General features: G+C 38.8%; 4 protein-coding genes across 5 annotated transcripts; 2 read left to right on the top strand and 2 right to left on the bottom strand.

Moving 5' to 3' along the window:
* Positions 1 to 675: 675 nt before the first annotated feature.
* On the top strand, positions 676 to 4,304 carry spd-2 (spindle defective 2). The gene is made up of 4 exons (XM_068285775.1): positions 676 to 868; positions 953 to 1,020; positions 1,086 to 1,735; positions 1,805 to 4,304. The coding sequence occupies exons 1-4, from the start codon at positions 805 to 807 to the stop codon at positions 4,254 to 4,256; spliced, it is 3,234 nt and encodes a 1,077-aa protein (XP_068141876.1). The 5' UTR covers positions 676 to 804; the 3' UTR covers positions 4,257 to 4,304.
* A 73-nt stretch (positions 4,305 to 4,377) lies between these two features.
* Positions 4,378 to 6,955, bottom strand: Bulli (regulator of MON1-CCZ1 complex protein bulli). Its single transcript, XM_068285776.1, is given in 8 exon segments — positions 4,378 to 4,613; positions 4,680 to 4,884; positions 4,949 to 5,351; positions 5,411 to 5,669; positions 5,746 to 6,138; positions 6,203 to 6,497; positions 6,499 to 6,687; positions 6,742 to 6,955. Coding segments are annotated over 8 exon segments (1,935 nt in total). The 5' UTR covers positions 6,853 to 6,955; the 3' UTR covers positions 4,378 to 4,533.
* Positions 6,956 to 7,030: 75 nt separating this feature from the next.
* On the top strand, positions 7,031 to 8,589 carry LOC137573753 (gastrula zinc finger protein XlCGF46.1). Of its 2 annotated transcripts, XM_068285778.1 has the most exons (3): positions 7,031 to 7,260; positions 7,353 to 7,451; positions 7,505 to 8,589. In XM_068285778.1, exons 2-3 carry the CDS (start codon positions 7,392 to 7,394, stop codon positions 8,498 to 8,500), a joined length of 1,056 nt encoding a protein of 351 aa, XP_068141879.1. In that variant the 5' UTR covers positions 7,031 to 7,260; positions 7,353 to 7,391; the 3' UTR covers positions 8,501 to 8,589. The 2 variants fall into 2 exon arrangements, with proteins under 2 accessions (XP_068141879.1, XP_068141878.1); XM_068285777.1 differs by having other exon boundaries at positions 7,031 to 7,451.
* Positions 8,590 to 10,107: 1,518 nt separating this feature from the next.
* Positions 10,108 to 19,332, bottom strand: LOC137573734 (transcription initiation factor TFIID subunit 4-like). The gene is given in 12 exon segments (XM_068285751.1): positions 10,108 to 11,659; positions 12,153 to 12,278; positions 12,339 to 12,512; positions 12,577 to 13,530; positions 13,630 to 13,679; positions 13,682 to 13,856; positions 13,933 to 14,046; positions 14,122 to 14,604; positions 16,229 to 16,456; positions 16,972 to 17,136; positions 18,126 to 18,719; positions 18,899 to 19,332. Coding segments are annotated over 11 exon segments (3,027 nt in total). The 5' UTR covers positions 18,513 to 18,719; positions 18,899 to 19,332; the 3' UTR covers positions 10,108 to 11,488.
* Between the last annotated feature and the right edge of the window lie 1,219 nt (positions 19,333 to 20,551).

Genomic DNA, 20,551 nt, shown 5'->3' with positions numbered 1-20,551 from the left:
GATGAGCAACTTTTAAATGTGAAAAAATCAAGCTAAAAATTAACACAGTTTTGGTAAAGGTAAATGTTTACTATTACTACTCGAGATTTCAGTGTTGAAAAGTGGAAAAATCGGGTAAAGCTAGATTTCGGTGTTGTCAAACGCTATTTTTTATTTGGCGCACTGTTTGACTGCCCTGGTAGCCAAATATTTTAATCTAAACTCAAAAGTCGAGGAATATGTATTCTAAACTATATTTGTTCCATAAAATTAAGAAATATTGTAAACTCAACAATATTTTCGTTTGTTGAGAATAGTGCTAACAAAAGATTCAAAAAGCCCGCGTATTCGAGTATCCAAAATTCGGCATTCGGCAACACCATCTCAAAATTGAACAGCTTTTTTTAGCCGGAAAAAGCTACTTTTAGCTATAGTCCCGCTAAAAATATTAATTTTCTTTTGTTAATTACTCAAAAACTACGAAACAAATCGCCAAGGCGCAGCTGAGGTCGTGCTCGTGCAATTTTTCTCTTTCGTTTGATACCAAAATTATGTAGTTTAAGCGCGTTTTGGGCCCGAGTAGTAATAGTAAACATTTACCAATTTTTCAATTAAAGAATACAATAGTTCGCTTGGCAATTCGATTTATTTATGAATCTCGAAAAAAGGCAGTTATTCCTCTCTGACCAACACTAATGACCATCGACGTCCATTTTTGAAACGAACTCCGCGCCATTTTTTGCTATATCGACTTTTTCCTGTTTATACATAAGAATTTGTTGTTTAACAACAGTTAAATATAAATTATTAATAAGAAGAAACAAAATGGATAAAAGCAATGCAGTGGATCAAAACTCTTTGGGCATATTAAGCATGGAAAATCTTAAAGGTGCGTCTCACCATAGTGTGCAATGCAAACGAAGTTAATATATGGATGTACATACATACATACATATACATTTTTTTATTGTAGTGTTTGGAGACATGTCGAACAACAGCCGCAGTCGAAGAGATTCTTCAAATGTTCATGAGAGACTTAAGGTAAGTTCTTCACTTCTGGTATCGATGGTACTTTATTGATATTATTTAATTATATTTTGTTTTAGGCTGAGCGTCAGAAGGCTTTGGAAATGCTGGACAAGCCGCGCTTGCGCTCCTCACGCCCCTCACCAAGTCCTTCCATAAGTACCAATATTTCTGAGTTAATAACTGATGAGACAATTAATTTAAATACCAGTGGCTCCTTTGCCCTGGAAACACCTCGAGCTGCGATTTCAGGGAGAAATATTAGTTTTGAACCGGCTGAAATCACGGGCAGATCCACACTGTGCCAGCACGAGAAGCAGCAAAGGAAAAAAGCCATTTCAGTATCCGATATATTAAAAAGTTCATTTGTTGAGAAGGCTCGTCTTTTGGAAAAGAAGCTGCCCTCTAATTCCAATTCGCACCCAAATTCCACTCTTATGGACTCTTTTAACTACTCCCGCAGCCTGCCTCGCACCGCAGATCTGAGCAATTTGAGTTTAAACGGTGGGGCCGGTTTCTCATTTGGTTCATCAGCTGCAGCAGTCGCCACTGAAAATAATTGTGATGAATCTTTTGCTCCTGCCGAGTTAATGCAATCGAAATTAGTTTTGGGTGAAATTTCCTGGGCTCAGGCATATACAGCCATGCCGACTGCAACACTGAGTAAGCAAGCCCTGGAGAAAATTAAGGCTCCAGTCAACACTAGCGATATAGACATCTCCAGAACTAAGTAAGCGAATATGATTATCAACTGGAAAACTCAAACGATTCAATTTTATTAAAATTATTTTAATTACAGTTCGGTTTTGGCTGGCGATCCGGATTTCTCATTGGGCACATATTTCCAAACTCGCTCTGAAAATATATGGAATATTGTGGGCCAAGGGGGCAGTCCAGCCAATCAAGGCGAACCTCAGGCTCTCGTCGATTTAGACTTAAAGACCCCCCAACCAGATAATAAAACCTATACTAAGACTGAAACGGAAAGTAAACCGGAACGCAATCTCTGGAAGCGAAAGCAACAAGAAAAGATTGAAAAGCAGAAAGCATCGGAATTATTAAGTCTATCGGCCATTGATAAAGCATTGAGAAGTCTGGACTTGAATTCAGATACATCGACCGTAGAGGTGGTCAATAGGCTAAAGGGCGATGTATTTCATGGCCGTCGAAATGACGAGGATAAGGAGAATGACCAAACATTATGCGACCAAACTCAAAGTTTCACCGATTCATTATTAAATTCTTCAGACTTCAAGCATTTGCAAAAGAGCATAACACGAAATCCATTAAGTCCGCTGGCAGAGCAGCCACAAATAAAAGTAACAGGTGTCCAAAATCAAGAGGATAATCTATCGTCCCATGAGGCCGATATAGATGAATGGCCTTCAACACCCATCAAATCACCTGGACGCAGAGTTCGCCGCACTAAGCTATCCCCCAGAAATGTGAGTCCATGCAGCAGTGAAGGGGTGCGTCCATTAACCACAACCACAGAGGAAGACGATGAAGATGAAGATGAGAGGACCCCTGTGAATAAACCGATTGCTGCAAACAAGAGGCTAAGTCTGCCTCAGCCGTCATCATTGAGTTCCACACGTCTCGACGGCTGCGAGGCAGTGGCTTCGTCGACAGAATGTGATTTTGGCGTATCACCAAATCTGCCCAACAAAGCCTCGCCAATGTCTTCGCCTAGAAGTTGCATTTCCTCGCCTCTGCTGGATAGCACTACCAGCTCTGACAGGCGAATGCTTACCATGGCTACAGCATCGGCGCATGGGGCAGCTGCTCCACGCAAAACTCAATCATCACCTGCTGGCAGTGAGCGCAGCACTGGCCTCTCCTCTCGTTGCTCCAATTCCAGTGAGTTTAGCCATCGCGATGGCAAAAGATTGCCTCTAAAGGTCACACACACAAGCTTATGTTGGGGCAGCACCAAATTGCGCACAGATGTGAGAAAATCGTTGCAGATAAAAAATACAGCGGATAAAAGGCTTGCCGTACGTTTGGGCATTCAGGGACCAGGTTTTCAATTGGTGGGCAATGAAAGTTCGACCATTACTTTGCAGGCCTTAGAATGTCGTTCGATAATGATTAACTTTTGTCCTACCGTATGTGGAGCGGCAATGGGTGCTCTACTATTCTATGCCCCATTGGGCGGAGCTCAACCAGGCATGGAGATTCCATTGTATGGCTATGGTGGCAATGCATCGATATCAATACAAGGGCTACTGAAAGGACCTGTTGGTGCCAGTTTTCTAACTATTGGAGACGTTTGTGAACTATCCTCGGGTGGCCCGCTAAAGGCCACTTGCAAGTTTCACAACAAGGGTCCTCTTACTGCGTTTGTTAGCATTTCTGTGGATTCCACGGTGCTGATGAAACTGCGACTAAGCGAAGCCTTTGAAGTACGTCCCAGTCAAATGATCTTGCCGCCTCATTCAGAACGCATAGTCGAAATACAATTTCGTCCCAATCGTGACGATATGAAGAATATTTTAAAGAAATCATCTACTCAGCAGGTCTTGACATTGGCCAATATGCGCATCTTTTGCGGAGATGAACCAAACCGGCAACGTATGCGAAATCTTATCCAAAGGATGACAAAAAGACAGCGTGAACATTTGACTTCTTCTATGTTGGATAGTGTTTGGTCTAATTTCCCTGAAGAACAGATCATACGAAATTTAAGCCAACTGAATGAACCAGCTGAGTTCATACTGGACCTGGTCACCGTTGTTAGGATTATCGATGTGGCCCTAACCTTAAATCGAGACTTTGATGAATCGGCAGAGTCGTCGCTGTTATTCCTGCCCGAGGCGGAGGAAACTGTTCTATTTCGTACCATATGTCAAGCTGCCAACTCTCCTACACCCACTCAGAGTCACATGTTGGAGCCAGTGGACGAGTTGGAACAGGAGGCAGATACAACAACCACCATGTTACCCAATTGGAGCGTTGATCCTTATGTCATCGAATTTGATCAGGCCTCTGTTGGTCAAATTGCTAAACTCACCATTAAAAACAATTTTCGCTCCCGTCAGCTGATAGAAATTAATTGTAATAGAACTGACATAATTGAGCTTTCACCTAGGGAATGTTATGTGTCACCCGATGGCGGACAGATTGACATTCAAGTGAAACTCTTACATAGCCCACCATGTCGCAGAGGTGGCAGCACCAGCACAGATATTGTCATTTCTGTTGCTATGGAGAACGAACGTATTCAGGTGCCAGTAATCATTAAAGTTTAAGCATTTAAACAAAAATAAAATAAAGTATATTTCAAAGATTAAAAAGAACATTCATTCATTTGGGAGGGGAAATCAGAGTCGGAAGCATTAGGTTAAAATACAGCAGCGATAACGGCAACTATTAAATCTCAATGCTAGAGTTTTGAATTTATTAGCTTAGTTATACAAAATATTCAATTAAATTTACATAATTGTATGTATACATACATACAGGTAGATACTTTCATTTATCAGAATTAATTAAATCACATCAGCTCATCTTAATGATAAAAATCTCTCAACTTATTTGTGGTCTTGGGGCTTTATCAACAGGAAATGTGTTATTATAATGTTGAATAAATTCCGTACATTGTTCAGCTGTAAAAGACAGAAGATGATCTCTTAGATGTAAATGTCCGATAAATTGTATGAAAACTGAATTACTTTTAGGGAACGCTAGAGTCTCGTATAATCTCAAATTGCGCATTTGGAAGAAACGGTAGACACTATGAAAGACCAGATCATCTTTAGTTTTATAGGCAGCTTCAAGGAACTTTCGTGCCGGCACCTTATCCAATCCCAACGAACTTTTTGCCAAACGTAAAGCATCAATCACTTTCCCTTGCCCCAACATTACCTCAATGATGATCTAATAGAGTAGCAGAATCGAGTTATGTTTATATTTTTGGTAATTATTTCTATTGAAATCTTACCTCATGAGCCTGTATTTTCCCCAACATATCGCTTGCTACTTGTGATATGGCTGTATCTACATTAGAATGAGCCAGAAGAAAGCAGGCAGTGGACTTGGTTTCCATTAGCATCGAATAGGTCACTAATCGACGCAATGTATCAAAACTACGATTTTTTATGAGCTCGACAATTATCATTTTGCTTAACTCCTCCTGGGCGGCAATATTGAATCGATTTAACGACTGTAAATATAACATTAAAATAGTTTCCGTATACGGACGTTGGGCGATTGTCTGAAATATTTGAGCCATATCACTTTGCTCGATCAGCACAATTGGTGGTGGCGAATGCTTTGAATTAGGATTTGGCTTTACATTCGAGGGTTGAGCAGTTTGCTGCTGCAATTCAAAATGCACCCAAGAGCTGCAAATAAGTAAGGAATACATTGATCTCTATTCAAATGCATTTTTCAAAAAACTTACGCATAAATCTTATTAATGCGATTAAATATAGTCTCAAGAACAGGCAGGAGAGTGCCTTTATACTGATCATCCACCAATTGACTAATTACTTTCAAAAGCATTTGTTTGCCATTACTGCGTTGGAGCAGAAACTCAGTAAGGCGAATGCGATCAGAGATTAAATGGCAAAGGGGCTCAATGCAGAGATTTAAATACCACATGCAACCCAGTTTGGCATCGATTACTATGTTTGGCTGGAACAGCACCCAATTGGTGGAGTCTGCAATAAATATTAAATGTAGTTTATGATAAATCATTTTTTCTAAAAAGAAAATTACATAAGAAAATATACTAACACAATTCGCATTGCAGTATTTGCCCATCGGGAGATAGCGAAGGCAATTTTAGGCCAAATGGTTTAATTGAACGTCCTGGCGTAATAGGTGAATGGTAGGTAACCTCATTTATTACTTCGCCGCTAAGATTTATATCGAATAGCAATGAAGTGCCTGTGGCCTGATGATGCACCACTATTAGATTATCCACCGTGTTAATGGCAAATCGACCATTGAGACTAAGTCGCAAGACGTGACATTTGCGTGGTGCCAAACCAGGTCCGTTCAATAAATGAACCTCTACTTCCATTAAACCATCGCTGCTATTCGTTTGCAAAATGAGAACAGCCAATACGCCATAAACTTGGCCCAATGTTACCTTGCTCTCCTGAACTTCGCGAACGGGATGGCCTACTATACCATATATGAAACCAGCATAAATATAAAATTCGACAATCTTTCAAATCTGTTTACTTACAATCCACTTTTGGTAGTTTGGTGATGACCTTTTGTTTAACCAGCACCGGAAGCAAAGTGTTACCCTCTGTGGTGCATAACAGGGCAACATTGGCATCACAGCACCAAGCAAACCATTTGATACTTATGCTTAATGCCTTTGTGGTCTTCACTTGACGCTTCTCTGGTATCACCGTAAAGATCTCTACTCCCGTGTTGGAGATTAAGGCAACCTCACGGTTGTGCACCCAGACAAAGCCATATATCAGTGTTTTCACTTGATGAGTAATGATGTCCTGCAGCATCGGCTGATCCCCCCTGGAAGCACACAAACTCCACAGCATTCTCTTTGCGTTGGACTGCTAAAACTTGATTGTCTGGCGAAAATTTAATAGATCGTATGGCTCCGCCACGATCGCTCATGCAAAACGATATTACCGTATCCTCTGTTGGATTGGGACCCTTTACCACTACGCCGGTAGCTCCACCAGAACGCACTGCAAAGATCTACATTAAGCCCTATAAAAACAATTTCTGTGTTGCCTGAAGTTGTCCACTAACCTGTTTGTTAGAGTCATCGAAAAACACGTTTGTCAGTTGGCTAACTGCATCAAAGCGAATAGGAGTTCTAGAGAGTTCAATGTAATGAATACCATTACTGGAGTTCTCCATTGTTTTGCAGCCAACTAACAAATAAAGAAAAATAACACAAATTACTATTATCTACGCCCCCTCATAGACCTGGTAAACACTCGATGTCTATCGCCATTGATGGTTTTTAGTTGTTTTTAAGGGAACAATCGATTACCGATTATTATCGATAGCTCTTAAAATCTATCATCCCTAAGGTGGGATCAGCTGAAGAAAATGTAAATACACCAAAAACAATTTTGAAAAATTTTAACTGATATGAATGAGTTAAAAAATGTCGCAGCTGTTGTTGTGATATGATTAAAACCAAGAAATGCTTTAATTCAAAGGACACACCCGAATTGGCCAACAAGTTCTATACGTGTACGAGTATAAATGTGTCGCAGGACGAAGACGTGAAGGATACGGAGCTGATACCCAAAGAACTCTGTGAGAAATGTTTCCTATAGTTAGAGGAGTTTTATAGATTTCGAAAATTATGCATAGACGCGAACAATAACTATCGTGAACTGCGATTACAGGCTAAGGGATACGAATCATTTGGAAGGCGAAAAAGAGTAATGGAAAGTCAACCCATAGAAACTACTGAAATGATCCAGTGTGATGGGCAGCAGGGAGAAGTAAGTTAAAGCTATGGCCGATGACGGATTATTAATGATAGATTTCTCTCCAGATTCCGTCAGTCGATCTGTCCCCTTTGGAGTTCAGATGTTTTATTTGTTCTAAAAGTTTCACGAAGGAGCATCCATATTTCGCCCATTTACGACAGCATAAAGCTCAAATGCCATTTCCTTGCCCGGAGCCCAGTTGCCATCGTGGTTTTAACCGTCGTAATTTCCTACAGGAACATGCCAAAGAGCACGAGGGCAACGCCATGAAGTGGTTTCATTGCGATCAGGAGAATTGTCATAAAGCCTATCGTCACAAAGGCACCCTAGTCATGCATCAAAGGAAATGCCATCAACTGGGTCCGGAACTGGCATTACACATTTGCGAATTCTGTGGACGAGCATTTAAATCCCTGACCTCACTCAACGATCATCGATATACACATAAAGATAAGTCTGAGATGCCCTTTGCCTGTAAAGAGACAGACTGTTCACGTCGTTTCCCTACCAGGGAAAAACTCAAGGTACATATGATGCGGCATAAGGGCATCAAAAATTTCGCTTGTCCATATTGCGACATGCGTAAGACCACTAGAAATGAGTTAAAAATCCATATAAATTATCATACACTGGAAAGAACTTGGCCATGTCGATTTTGTTCTAAAGTTTGCAACAGTTCCGGCAATCTCAAAATGCACGTACGAACTGTCCATGAGCGAGCTCGCGACTTTCCGTGCAGTTATTGTGACAAGAGATTCGCCAAACCGGACACACGAAAATATCATGAAATGACACACACGGGCGAGAAGAATTTCGAATGCGAAGAGTGTGGCAAACGATTTACCCAACCAGCAGCTTTACGAACACATCGCAGGATACACCAGCGCAAGAAAGAGTCTGCCGAAGCTATAGTATTACCAGCTACAGAAGCTATAGTATTACCTGCTGCAGAAGCTATAGTATTACCAGCTCCAGAAGCTATAGTATTACCAGTTGCGGAAGCAATAATTGTACCAGCTGTTACTCTACTACCACCAACCATTTTATATGTTGCTATATAAAAATCTCTATTATTGTCACTAACTACATATTCCATAGAAGTCATGATCTCATTTTATTAGAAATAAAACCAAATCTTAATTTAAACAAACCTGGTCCTGCGTTCTGGTTTGAATATGCATCGTAGCGAAATCAGTAATCAAATTTAATTAACCCCTGTAATTGACTTTTACTCTTTGTGGACTCCCACTATTTGATGCCAAGAGAAGTGCGAGAGAGAGAAAGTGATTGCATAGGCAACTTTAATACTGTTACCTTAACAGAATGTTATTTCACGCGGGTTAACTGAATTCAAATTATATGCTGGCATTTCTGCACAAGATCGACATAAACAAAATAACTAAAATTCTTAAAGGTGTTATAGACTGTGAGAAGCTCGAATTGCCAAGTTTATTGTCCGTCAAAAAAAAGCTGTCACTGATTACATACCCCTTCCCTTTATTGCAGTAAAATTCAAGTGAGTTTAACTTCTCAAATAATAACCACCTACTAATCCATTTACATGCTTTGATTAGCTAGCAGCGATTTAGTCCTTGGAATTAAAATGTGCTTTATAGAAGCAAATTCTGAAATGTTGTGAAGTTTAACTGGATGGTACATAACCAAAACTATTGCAAACTAAAAAAAAAATTAAATTAAACTAATCGAAAGAACGAAAAATGGATTAGAACTAAAAATGAAGTCCGCACTATTCATATGCTTGTTTTTTGTATTCAAATTGTGTAAATTTGTTTTACATATTTATTAATTTTTTTTTGCTGTCGCTTTCTTTGTTTTGTGGTTCCTTTTTTTTTTCTTTTCTCTGTGTTAGTTTTTCGGCAAATTATACACACACGCACACAAAAATATGTATGTATATATTATTTATATATATATATATATATCTATGTTTTGATAATAATTAACATAATAAAATGAATATAAAAAATAGCAATAATATTACAAAAAAAACTTATTACAAAAAAAAAAAATTATGATTCATTTTTTTTGTTGCTGTTTTTTGTTTTGTTTAATTCAACTACAATAAAATTTAAATGAATTAACTAGCTAATTAACTGAGATACCGTTACACAATATATATTTATATATATCTATCTATCGATATATATATAGAATATAACTTCCAAAGATTTTGTTTAATGTTGCCTTTCCATGGATGTTGATTTGATTCCTTTTTTTAAATTTTTTTCAATTTATTTGAGTTTTTTTTTTTTGAATTTTCTTTTTTTTTTTTTTTTGCTTGGTTTTTTGTTGTTTTTTTTTCTTGTTTTTTGCTTTGTTAAACTTAATTGTACATACAATAGGTTTATGTTTAGTTTAAATTGTTAAACATATGTGTTTTTGTTGTTGTTTTGTTTTATATATAAAGATTTATATATATATATATATATATATATAGAATATGCCTACCAAACTATGCGCTGTTTTACGATTGGTTGCCTGCATTTAACTTCTCGATAATCTTTTCTCGTTTTGTTTAATCTTTGTTTAAAATATTTTATTTTACACACACAAAGATGATTTTTATATTTTGTTTTGGATTTTAGTTTGAAGAATTTGATGTAGCTTGTTTTTTACTCGTTTTGTGTGTTTTATGTGAATATTTCAATTTGGGATATATAAAATTTGTCTATTTGTTTTAAAGATATTTTAGTGCGAATATTTTCATCTCGAACTTCGCTGTTTTTCATGCTTTGCTTTTTGGTCAGTTTTTTTTTTTTTGTTCTCTTTTGTTTTTGTTTGCTATCTGCAAATTGGAAATTGCTGAAGAAATTTAATTCGCACATTAAAACACATAAACATTTCACTTAACAACTAATGAATCATTAATTTGAATGCGCTTGAAATATTGGGCTTGCTTTTTTTTACCGACATTTATATTTCTTCTCTTTCTCATTGTTTTTTTTTTTTATTTATTTTGTGAAGTGAAATTTGTTAATTACGTTGCATTTTTTTGTTGTTCTTGTTTACCTAAGTTAACTAATAGAAAAAAAAGCTTACTGCTACACTTTATACAATTTTTTTGTTTTTGTATTTCTGAAACAACTACAACTAATTCAATGTATATGTGGGTTTAATATGGATATTTCTCTCTTTACTTCGGCTCTGATCCGCTCCTATCGCATTTTCATCATTTCCATTTATCTCCCGTTCTTCTGGTTGTTGTTGCCGATGGTTTTAAAAACCACTTACAGTTACTAGCTTTCTCTTTCTTAATTTTTCTTAGTAACTTTCTTCTTTTTTTTTACTGCATATTTCTTCCATCGTCTTTCTCACTTTGTATCTCTTACTTGGCTAAAAAAATTAAGATTTAGTTTTCTGTTACATTTGTTTCTTTCTTTTTTGTTTTCTGTTTAACAAACTACTTTAATTAATTGTTTATATCGTTTTAGATAAGGCCGTCAATGCAAATGAATGCAATTATTATTATTACTTTATTACAAATTACACAAAATTCAATTATCGCCTGACTCTTCTCGCTGGGCATTGAGTTTTGTTTTTGGATTGGTTTGGTTTAAGTTTTTGTTATTGGAAAAACGAGCTTTTCTACTCTTCACTTCTCTGTTCTATTCTGTCCATTCTTCTGTACTTTTCTCCTTTTCAATTTAAATTAAGCTTAAAGTCAAATGTGATTAGAATTTAGTTTGTATGTTTATATATATATATATATCTCTAGTTTAAATAGGGGAAAGGGGAATGGGATGGTGCAGGATGATAATAAATTGGAGTTGTAGTGTTGGTCACCTAACTAAAAGAAGAAAAAAAAATGTAATAGTAGGAGTATAGTAATAATAATAAAACAACAATTGAGAGGGCTAAATTATTATTGCAAAGTGATTGGGCATTAGTGGCCATACTTGGGTGAGATGGGTGGTGGGAGTGGTAATGGAGGTGGTGGGTAGAGGATCTGGTCTTGGTGCTGAGGATGGAGAGATGATGATCGTTTGCTTCAATTGGTGAATGAACAGCGTCGCCTGCAGCAGCAGCAATCACTTGAGGTATGTCTTGAACAGCATCGAGCTCCGACAAAACTCACGCTCCTGCTCCATGTAGAAGAGCATATCACGCAAATTGACGCGTTTAATTCGCGGTCGCAGTGTGGTCGATGCTGAGCCAGAGCTGCTTAACATCCCGCTCCCTCTGCCTCCGCCGCCAGAACCCTGTAATTAAAAACGGATAAACAGAACGGATATCATTTGATTAAATCAGTGTTAAAGCAAATAAACAAAAAAAGAGTCGGTAAATAATAGATGAATATGACTCCCACCCAACGCCGGCATTATATAGAAGGAACGGACCCTCTGTCTTTTTATGAACACATGCATTCTTTTCAATTTTAGTTTTATTTCAAACACGACCGGAATCCGAGCAGATTACCAATATCTCTTTTCTCTGTCTAATTCGTAAAGTTCTCAGCGTTGAGTAGAAATAATGCACGATTTTTTGATGATTCTTAATCGCGTTAAACGGACCAACTACAACGCAATTCATTTTGGATCAGACTTTGACGAAACCTTAAGTCATTAAGTTTTAGTTAAATAAATAATTTATTTATAGTTATCTTTGGATGTGATCAAATTTAACATTTTGCGTCTACTTTATCGATCAGAAATTGAAAGGGATGCGGAAACGTATTTAAAACGAGTTGCTTACCACTCCTGCGCTTGTCGCATCGCTATCTAATTTAAGCTTTTTCCTAGGTCCAATGGCCTGCAATGCGGTCAAATTGGCATCCCGCTGACGCAGTTCTTCCATTTCGGCACGCTGCATTTCCTTCGCCTATAACAAGAAAATAGAACGTATAGGGACATATAATTTTGTATATAGGTGGAAACCTACCCTAGCTTTCATTTTGGCCTGTTCGGGGTCCTCGACGCGTGATCTCGATTTGGCTGCCCTGAGAAGCATTTCACGCTCAACTTCCTCGTGTCGCTTCTGTTCGGCCTTATCCAGCTCCTCCAGAAATTTGATTTGACCGCGGACATCTTTCGCTGGCTCATAACGTGGATCCAACTGCAATATGACCATCATTATATTATAACCATCACAACAACCTCCAGCTGGCGCCGGCACTCACCTTGATGACATCTATGCGGTGTTCCGCTATCACAGCCAACTTCTCCACAATGTTTTTCAGTCGCTCCTGGCAGGCATGCGATATGAGAACAGCCACATCCTGAGATGGCTCCTCCAGGCCAGCTTCTGTGGTAAGTGCTCGTATCCGCGCCTGAAGCGCAGGTAAATTGAGAAAGACCTCATCTTTGCAGGAACGAATTTGGGTGCCAATGTTCTCGGTACAGCCAAGGATCCGTTGCGACTCTTCGGCCAAATTGACGCCACCCATGGCAGCTACATCGTTGATATCATCATCGCCATACATCGATGAGGACATGGAGCTCTGTTGGAAAAATGAATTGGCCGCGGCCGCTGCTGATGCACCGCTGCCACTACCGCCTAGACCTGCACTACCGCTTCCACCGCCGCCCGCCCTACTACTCATATCGTCCTTGGAATCTTTGTCGAGGGCATCACGTTTCTTTTTACTCGCCGCTTTATTGGCCGCCGGCGATGCCTTGGGCATTGCCTTGGCCGATATGGGCGTCAATGAGGCATTAATACGCTCCATATGGGACACTGGTGCCTTGATCTCCACCAGCTTCGCCTCGAAATGATTGTTATTGTTATTGTGATGCAACGAATTGTGCATTTGCTCCCGGGCCCTTAATGCCTCCGGCGGCAACAGTACTGTGGGCAGCGACGGAATCGGTAACGAGGTGGTCGATGCTGAATTTAATGTCGACAGCACCGACAATGTAGGCGTGGGCGGGGGCCCACTGTTCGATATGGCAGCCAGCGATGGCGGATGCAAACTGGGCGTTTGTATTGCCTTAATCTGCGTCTGGCCCACCTTGACGGCAGTGAGTTTGTTCGTTGGCGGTGTGCTATTCGGCGGACGTGGCGTTGCCCGGATTTGTACCGAACCGGTGCGCTGTAGCTGAGCATGCTGAGGCCCTCGAATTTGCACAATATTCTAAATGTGTCGCAGATACCGAATACAAACAACAAATAAACAGTTAGGAAAATAGTTTTTAGGATTTTGAATTCCGATTTGAATGTGAAGTGAACTTACCGCCTGTGTGGGCACTTGCAGTGCAGGCAACTGACCCCTGATGCCCCCGTATTGACCAGGCGGGGTGCACTGGGTAGTCTGATGTTAGGTGGCTGTTTTGATATCGTTGTATGGCCGATTGTGGGTCTCGGCGCGCCTAAAGCATTTGGTGTTATCATGCGCACCTGTGTTTGTCCAATGGTTGTTGTTTGGCTAGGGCCAATTGGACGGATTTGCGCTTGAATTTTCTGCAAAATAAAAGTGATAGAGATGAATAAGTGAATTTGTATGAATATATTGCATTTGAATGTGGGGTTTACTTACAGGCAACTGCTGCGATAAACCAGCCAGACCTAAGACATGCTGTGGTGGTGGCTTGATGCCTTCAATGACCAGCTCCTTGGTGTAGAGAGCCTGACGCAGCAATGGCAGACTTTTCTGTTAAATTGGAAATGATTTGTGGAGATGTTTGAGTACAAATGAATTTTTATTCTGGTGAGATGGAATTTTTACCTTAAGGAAACCAATTAGACATGGCTGCGGACTGGCATTGAGCAAACGCTCCAGGCGATCACAAAATTCCTCTGGCTCTACATTGGCATTAACTAGCTCTTGAATGAGCGTACGTACATTCTTCTCCACTGGCTTGGGTTCTCGTGTTGATAATTCAATTAAATTTGCTAGAAATTTTCGACACTTCTCTTTGGTATTCCCCTGTTGAGCCGTCGTTGTGGTTGTCGTCGTTGTGCCCGCTCCTGTGGCACCCGTTGAAGCTCCACCAGCTGGCAGACTATTCGATTGCTGCTGCTGTTGGCTTTGTGGCTGGGCAGGAATTGTTTGGATTTGTGTGATCTGTGGCAAATGCGGCGCCTGCGAATTTAATTGCGTCAAGTGCGGCGGCTGTGAGACAGTCGTTGTGGCATATCCACCATGCGCATTACTGCTGGCCACCGAATTGACTATAATGTTGTTGGAGGCGGTGGTGCTGGTCAGTGACTATATTAATGTAAAAGATATTGATATTGGTATTAACAAACAGTTTGAAATTATTGTACGCGAGAATTGTGTTCGGAATATTAGTGAGCAAAAAAATTATTAAGAGCAATATAAGCATACAAAAATTAAGTGTCAATTATAATGACGATCGTGATTATAATGATGATGATGAATAATGGGCATGGGATACCAGGCTCAAGGTCAGAATGTGTGTGCCAGGGTTGGGGTGGGATGGAGAAGGTTAAACGATGCAGCAGGGCAGGGATTAGATATGATTAAATCTAACTAAATCGGCAATCTATAACATATGGTCAATCGAGTGCTCAACATCGTCTCATCATCAACAACAACAAATGCCGCCCAGAAGAGGGCAACTCGAACCAATCTACATAAATTTTTATACTCTACCCTGAATTTGCCTTTCTCGTCATGCTTGCCAAATGTATTTCCTAGTCAAGGCAAAATTTCATTAAAGAATTTTCCTAGTTAAGGCAAAAATTCGATTTGAAAATTCTGCATAGGTTACAATAATTTGCCTGATAACTTATAGACTCTAATTTAGTTTTATAAAGGAAACAAATGCCATCTAAAGAACTTTGTTTCAGCAAGAAATTACTCTTCAAAGTACTTTCGTTTGGAGTTATTTGAACTATCTTAATTAACTTTACACAAACTTGTTTCTATGTGATGTTGCAGAAGTTTTTTTTTGACCAAACTGAATCCTTATTCCGCACAGCAACCCAGCACACATCATTCGATCTGTCCGTTCATGAGATAAACAAAACGATTATCAATTATAAAGTATTATAGTCGTTCTAGAAAAAAAAAACAGAGGGAAACACAGCAACAATTTCGCGATGAAAGACAAAATCAGAAAACTAATTCTAGGTAAAGCAAATTTAAAAAAAAAAAAATTTATAAAAAAATGTACAAAAAGGAAGAGGTGAGAGATATTACACAGCAAATGTTACACAACGCAGCGGCATGCAGAAAGAAAACGGAGAATATCTCAAGAAAGATCATAAATTAAAGATCTATAATGGACCGAAACCGAAAGGAAAATAGGCAATTTTTCAATTGAACAACTGAAGCTTTTAGGCAAATACACAGAATATATATCTATATATATGTAAATATTGAGCAAAATGAATAAAGAAAGGGATTTTACATTCTGCTTGATTTTAATTGTGGCTGCCACATTGGCAGCAGCTGCAGCGGCAGCAGCGGCGGCGGCTGCTGCCTGTTTTTGTTGCTGCTGCTGCTGCTGCTGTTTAAGTTGCTGTTGTAGCTTCTGGTGTTGCTGTTGTTGCTGCTGCTGCTGTTGGTTAGTAGCGGGTTTGTTGTTGCTGTTGTTGTTGCTAGTGGTGGTGGTGGTTGAGGTGGTGTTGGTGGTATTATTATTATTTGTATTGTTATTAATATTGTTGTTATTATTAATATTTTGATTGCCGGATGGGAGGATTGTGGATGAAGAAGAAGAACAACTACTAGTACTACGGACAATCGTTTTGCGCAGTGCTAGGCTAGTGCTTGATGCTTGTTGCTGTGATGATTGTTGTTGCTGCTGTGATTGCTGCTGTAGTTGTTGTTGCTGTTGTGATTGTTGTTGTCCATATCTACTTACAGCTGCAGCCGGCACAGTTTGTAGACGTATCTGTGTGGTTGTGGGATGATTTGATGTGGTTGTTGTATTACTATTGTTGTTGTTGTTGCTATTGGTCTGTGTTATGGTCTGTGTAACAGTGGGCGGACCCGTCGTTGTGGCCGTACCCATGCGCAACAATTGAAATCCATTATCCGTTTTCAGTAAAAGTGCCGGAGTTTGTCCTGTATTAAGTGTGCTTAAAGTTATCTAAAATATAGAAGAGACAAGAGAAGAAGAGAAAGATTTTCGTTTTTTTTTTTTTTTTTTTTTTTTTTGTTATTAACTTTGGGATTGATGATATTGGTGTATGCATGCATTAAGTATATATATATTTATCTATATATATGTGTGTATGTGTACATCGATACAATTAATGAAAAATAGGCCGATATTATTGATATTAAATATAAAAGTAAATGAACAATGACCATTAGCTCTAATATATCACAAAAATCATTTTTAAAAATTGAATATAATATCCAAATATTATGTTACATTTAATATCAATATTATCTCATTCTTCCTAACGTTGAAATCACTGATATGGACGTGATATAAATGTGTGGATAATGGATTCGATTGGATTGATTCTGTGCATCATATATGTGGGATGTTGGTTAGTAGAGAGAAGAGAAACCCACCACAACAACACACAATATACAATATACATAACAAACAAAATATATTTGATAAAGAATCAATCAGTAAAGTTGATCACTTACCGATGGACTTTGTGGTCTCACGCCAGCCATATGAGAATTGCTTATTACCACTCGACCCAGTGGATTGGCGGGTACGGCTTTTGGCTGTTGAGGCTGAGGAGCCTGTGGGCGCATGCCCACTACAACACCCGCGGGCAGCATGGAGTTTAGCAACGGTTGACCGGCCTAAAGGAATTAAAAAAGAGAGATTTTTGAATATTAATTAGAAAATGTTCAACGATAGTTATTCTATGTTAGGATTAAAGATATATCTTTTATTATTCTTCACTACAACATGCAGCAGTTCGCGTCTTCACACAATTTCCCAAGATATAAAATAAAAGCGTATTGATAATGGAAATTATGGAAAATGGATAGGTACATTATTAGACTGTTTCTACATATGTATGTATGTATATGATTTGGATTCTACAGTAAAGCGGGCGTGTTTAAAGCATCTACAAACAACAACGAAAGGAAGAATGTATCATGAATCGATATCCTAATCAAGCTTAAGGAAAATATAAAGCAACTCTATTATAGTCAAAATATAAAGCAACTCTATTATAGTCATTAAAGAAAGTAATGATGGGTTCTTGCAAAGATCTCTCATTTTGATAATTATTTAAATTAAATACTATCCTTATCAATAACCACTATAACAATATGATCGTAATAAAAGATTAAATAGATTGATATTAATGTTTATGATCGGAACAAGCCGATGGTAACGAATACAAATTTAAAATCATAAACTGAACATTTGAACAAGTTTAGCATACAATCAAGATTTAAAAGTACTGAATCTTTACATAGTGATAATTTGTACCTTTAGAGAATTAGGACAAACATTATATTGCGACAGACTACAGTGATCAAATTTGATGTTTAAAACGAAAGACAGAAATAAGCAGCTTATGAAGAAGTGAGAATCAACGATATCAGGCAATAATGAAAAAAGCAAATTAAATAGAAATAAAAAAACAAAATACTAAGTCCTTGTTGGTTTTTTGGCATTGAAATTGTCACGCTAATCGCGACTGAAAATTATAAGAAACGAGACGTCTGGTCGGGAATATACACAGACTGGAGAGAAGAAGCAGGCAGAAGTAATTTATAGAAGATTCTTTGATTCTCTCGCAAATGATTGCCGTTTGCTTCTGCTCGGTGGATACCTGATTGATGGTCTTGGTCATTGTTACGATTCCTGCTGGTGGTGCACTTGATACTAGACCCGCCGGCAGGGTGACAACAGCATGGTGATTGGATTTAATAACTAAGGTTTGAGTTTGGGTGGCACCTACGGATTGCGTTTGTTGTTGTTGCTGCTGTTGTTGTTGGTGTTGCTGATGATGATGCAGAGCAGGATGTCCAGCCTGTGCACCACCTGCTGCCTGTATGGTCTTTATGGTGGTGGTATTTGGCAACTGGGATGTAGATATGATTGTAGGATTCGTTTGACCTCCAGCAGCTATATTGATAGAGCCATTGGGCATAGGTTGGCTGTTGGTGGTTGTGAATGTGATGCGATTACCGGCTGCTGCCGTCTGGCTTGAGTTCATGATGCGCTTGGATATCCTAATGAAGGATCAAAGGCAGAGGCGTTTTGCTTGCTTGGGAGAAAGCTAAACCTGCTTAAACACGAAGTTAACCGCCAAGATTTCGTTTCCTGTTCTCAACTTCTATGTGGTGTCATCATGTTGCAGCTGTTGTTGTTATTATTGTTGTTGTTGCAGTGCTGGCAGCTGGACGTTGCAATTTGGGGCATGCTGCAAGGCAGAATTAACAAATTGTTGGTTCTTTTTGTTGGTTAAAACGAAAACTGGTGAAAGGTTATGCTATTTCCCTACCTGAGGGCTCTCCTCCCAGTCTCACATACATATACATACACACACACAATCACAAAACACAAACACACACACACACTAACACTAACTTCTGTAATCACCTCCAAAGTGGGTGCTCTGCTGGCTCTATATTTGTCTGTGTGTCTGTGTGGAGAGGCTACTGATGATGATTGCTTCACCTCGTCCGCGTCCTTGTCGCAGCCAATGCTGCTGATCTGCTTTGTGTGTGTCAACGTTACTCGGTTTGTTACAAGATTTTCGTTTTTCCTAAAGGAAGGAAATGTTTCTTTTAGATAAAATTTTCATCTCCGAACACACGCCACACGCACACGCTCACAGGCACATATACACACATTAGGGCAACGACTTAGGCGGGCGGTTGTTTGTTTTGGGCACTGCAGTATATTAGGTCCGCTTTATTTTGATTATTTTTTTTTTTTTTTTTTGATTATTTTATTTATTATCATCTTTTGCAATTTTCCGCCGCCATTTTCACGAATAAGCGTGCAAAACGAAGTGAGTAACTGCCAGTGTGTCCGTTCGACGATTTGTATATATAAGCCAAAAAATTGGGTCAGTGTTGGTAAACGTCAAATTCTGGAAAATGCTGTTGAAACGGTCACACTCAAATGAATATCATGACACTAATCTTCGATATATATAATAAATAAGTAAATTTATTACAACATATTACATGAAATTGTGGCTTTCTAGCAGAAAAACTGGACTTCCCGCGTTCAGAACCCTTTGATTACCGTTTATGAAGAGTATATTACGCATTATTTGTATATTTTAACGATATTCGCAATCTAATTGCAACGCATAAACCTAAACTATAGTTTTCTTTTTCGTGCTTTGTGGGCGGCGGGCTGTTGCTATGTGTGTGTGTGCTATCTACATATGTGTGTATGCATTTTTGTACAGGCTGCCTTTTGTTTTTGGGCATATTGGCAAACGCAATCACTTTAGTTTATATTGCAACCGAACCGTGGACAATGCACAAGACGTTTGCATTTTCTGGTGTCATATGTAATAAATCCAACAACCAAATCGTTTTCTACCTGATAAGAATGAACTGGAAAAGGCCGATATCTACTAAAAACGCTAGACGTCTATTCAATAGTCTTAGGGAGAGAGACTCTTGGATCAAGTTCTTGGATCGAGTCGTTAATTGAGAATTTCGGGTTAACAATTTCGTTTTACTTTTATGTTTCTGCTTAAAGGAATCATAGTCCTACTTGCCGGGCTGATTCTTGTGAAGCAGATTGTCGTTGGCAAAAGCACATACTATGGCAAGGAAATGTAACCGATGGGCTATTGGTGTGGGTGAAGTGGATGCGTTTCTATTTATGGTAGTTTCCAATAATGTGATTAAATTAAATGCAGTTCAAAATTCGTGGGCTCTCCCTTTCCGCATGTCTCGCCCTTTCTCTGAACCAAATTTTAACTTGTCTCCCAGTATTTATTGCTCGGTGCCTCCAATCTGGTGTGGTTTTTCCTTTGGAAAGATATAGCATACTTTTGGCCTGAGTAGAGCTGCCAGAGTTGTAGAAATGTCTGAAATCATATTGAGTTTTCGTTTGGCGCCAATTTTAAATTTAGCTGAAGTAGATACATACATAAGTAGATAAAAGTGCACTTACATACAAATTGTTGTAATTGACGTTTGTTTATTATTCGGATAGAGGTACTTTTTTGTTATTAATCAATTTGTATAACCCATTATAACACTAAAACTTGTTGTTTCACGCCTT

This window comes from Drosophila tropicalis, unplaced genomic scaffold (genome assembly GCF_018151085.1).
Source record: "Drosophila tropicalis isolate 14030-0801.00 unplaced genomic scaffold, ASM1815108v1 contig_443, whole genome shotgun sequence".
Classification (NCBI taxonomy): Eukaryota; Metazoa; Arthropoda; class Insecta; order Diptera; family Drosophilidae; genus Drosophila; species Drosophila tropicalis.
The sequence above is the reverse complement of the archived record's forward strand: the minus strand, read 5'-3'. Positions and strand labels throughout refer to the sequence as shown.

Bases quoted from the DNA above. Each gene is read 5' to 3' on its own strand.
- spd-2 (XM_068285775.1), top strand. From the start codon at position 805: ATGGATAAAAGCAATGCAGTGGATCAAAACTCTTTGGGCATATTAAGC. The intron at 1,021-1,085 runs GTAAGTTCTTCA...ATTTTGTTTTAG, and splicing joins ATGTTCATGAGAGACTTAAG to GCTGAGCGTCAGAAGGCTTT. The intron at 1,736-1,804 runs GTAAGCGAATAT...TTTTAATTACAG, and splicing joins ATAGACATCTCCAGAACTAA to TTCGGTTTTGGCTGGCGATC.
- LOC137573753 (XM_068285778.1), top strand. From the start codon at position 7,392: ATGGAAAGTCAACCCATAGAAACTACTGAAATGATCCAGTGTGATGGG. The intron at 7,452-7,504 runs GTAAGTTAAAGC...ATTTCTCTCCAG, and splicing joins GTGATGGGCAGCAGGGAGAA to ATTCCGTCAGTCGATCTGTC.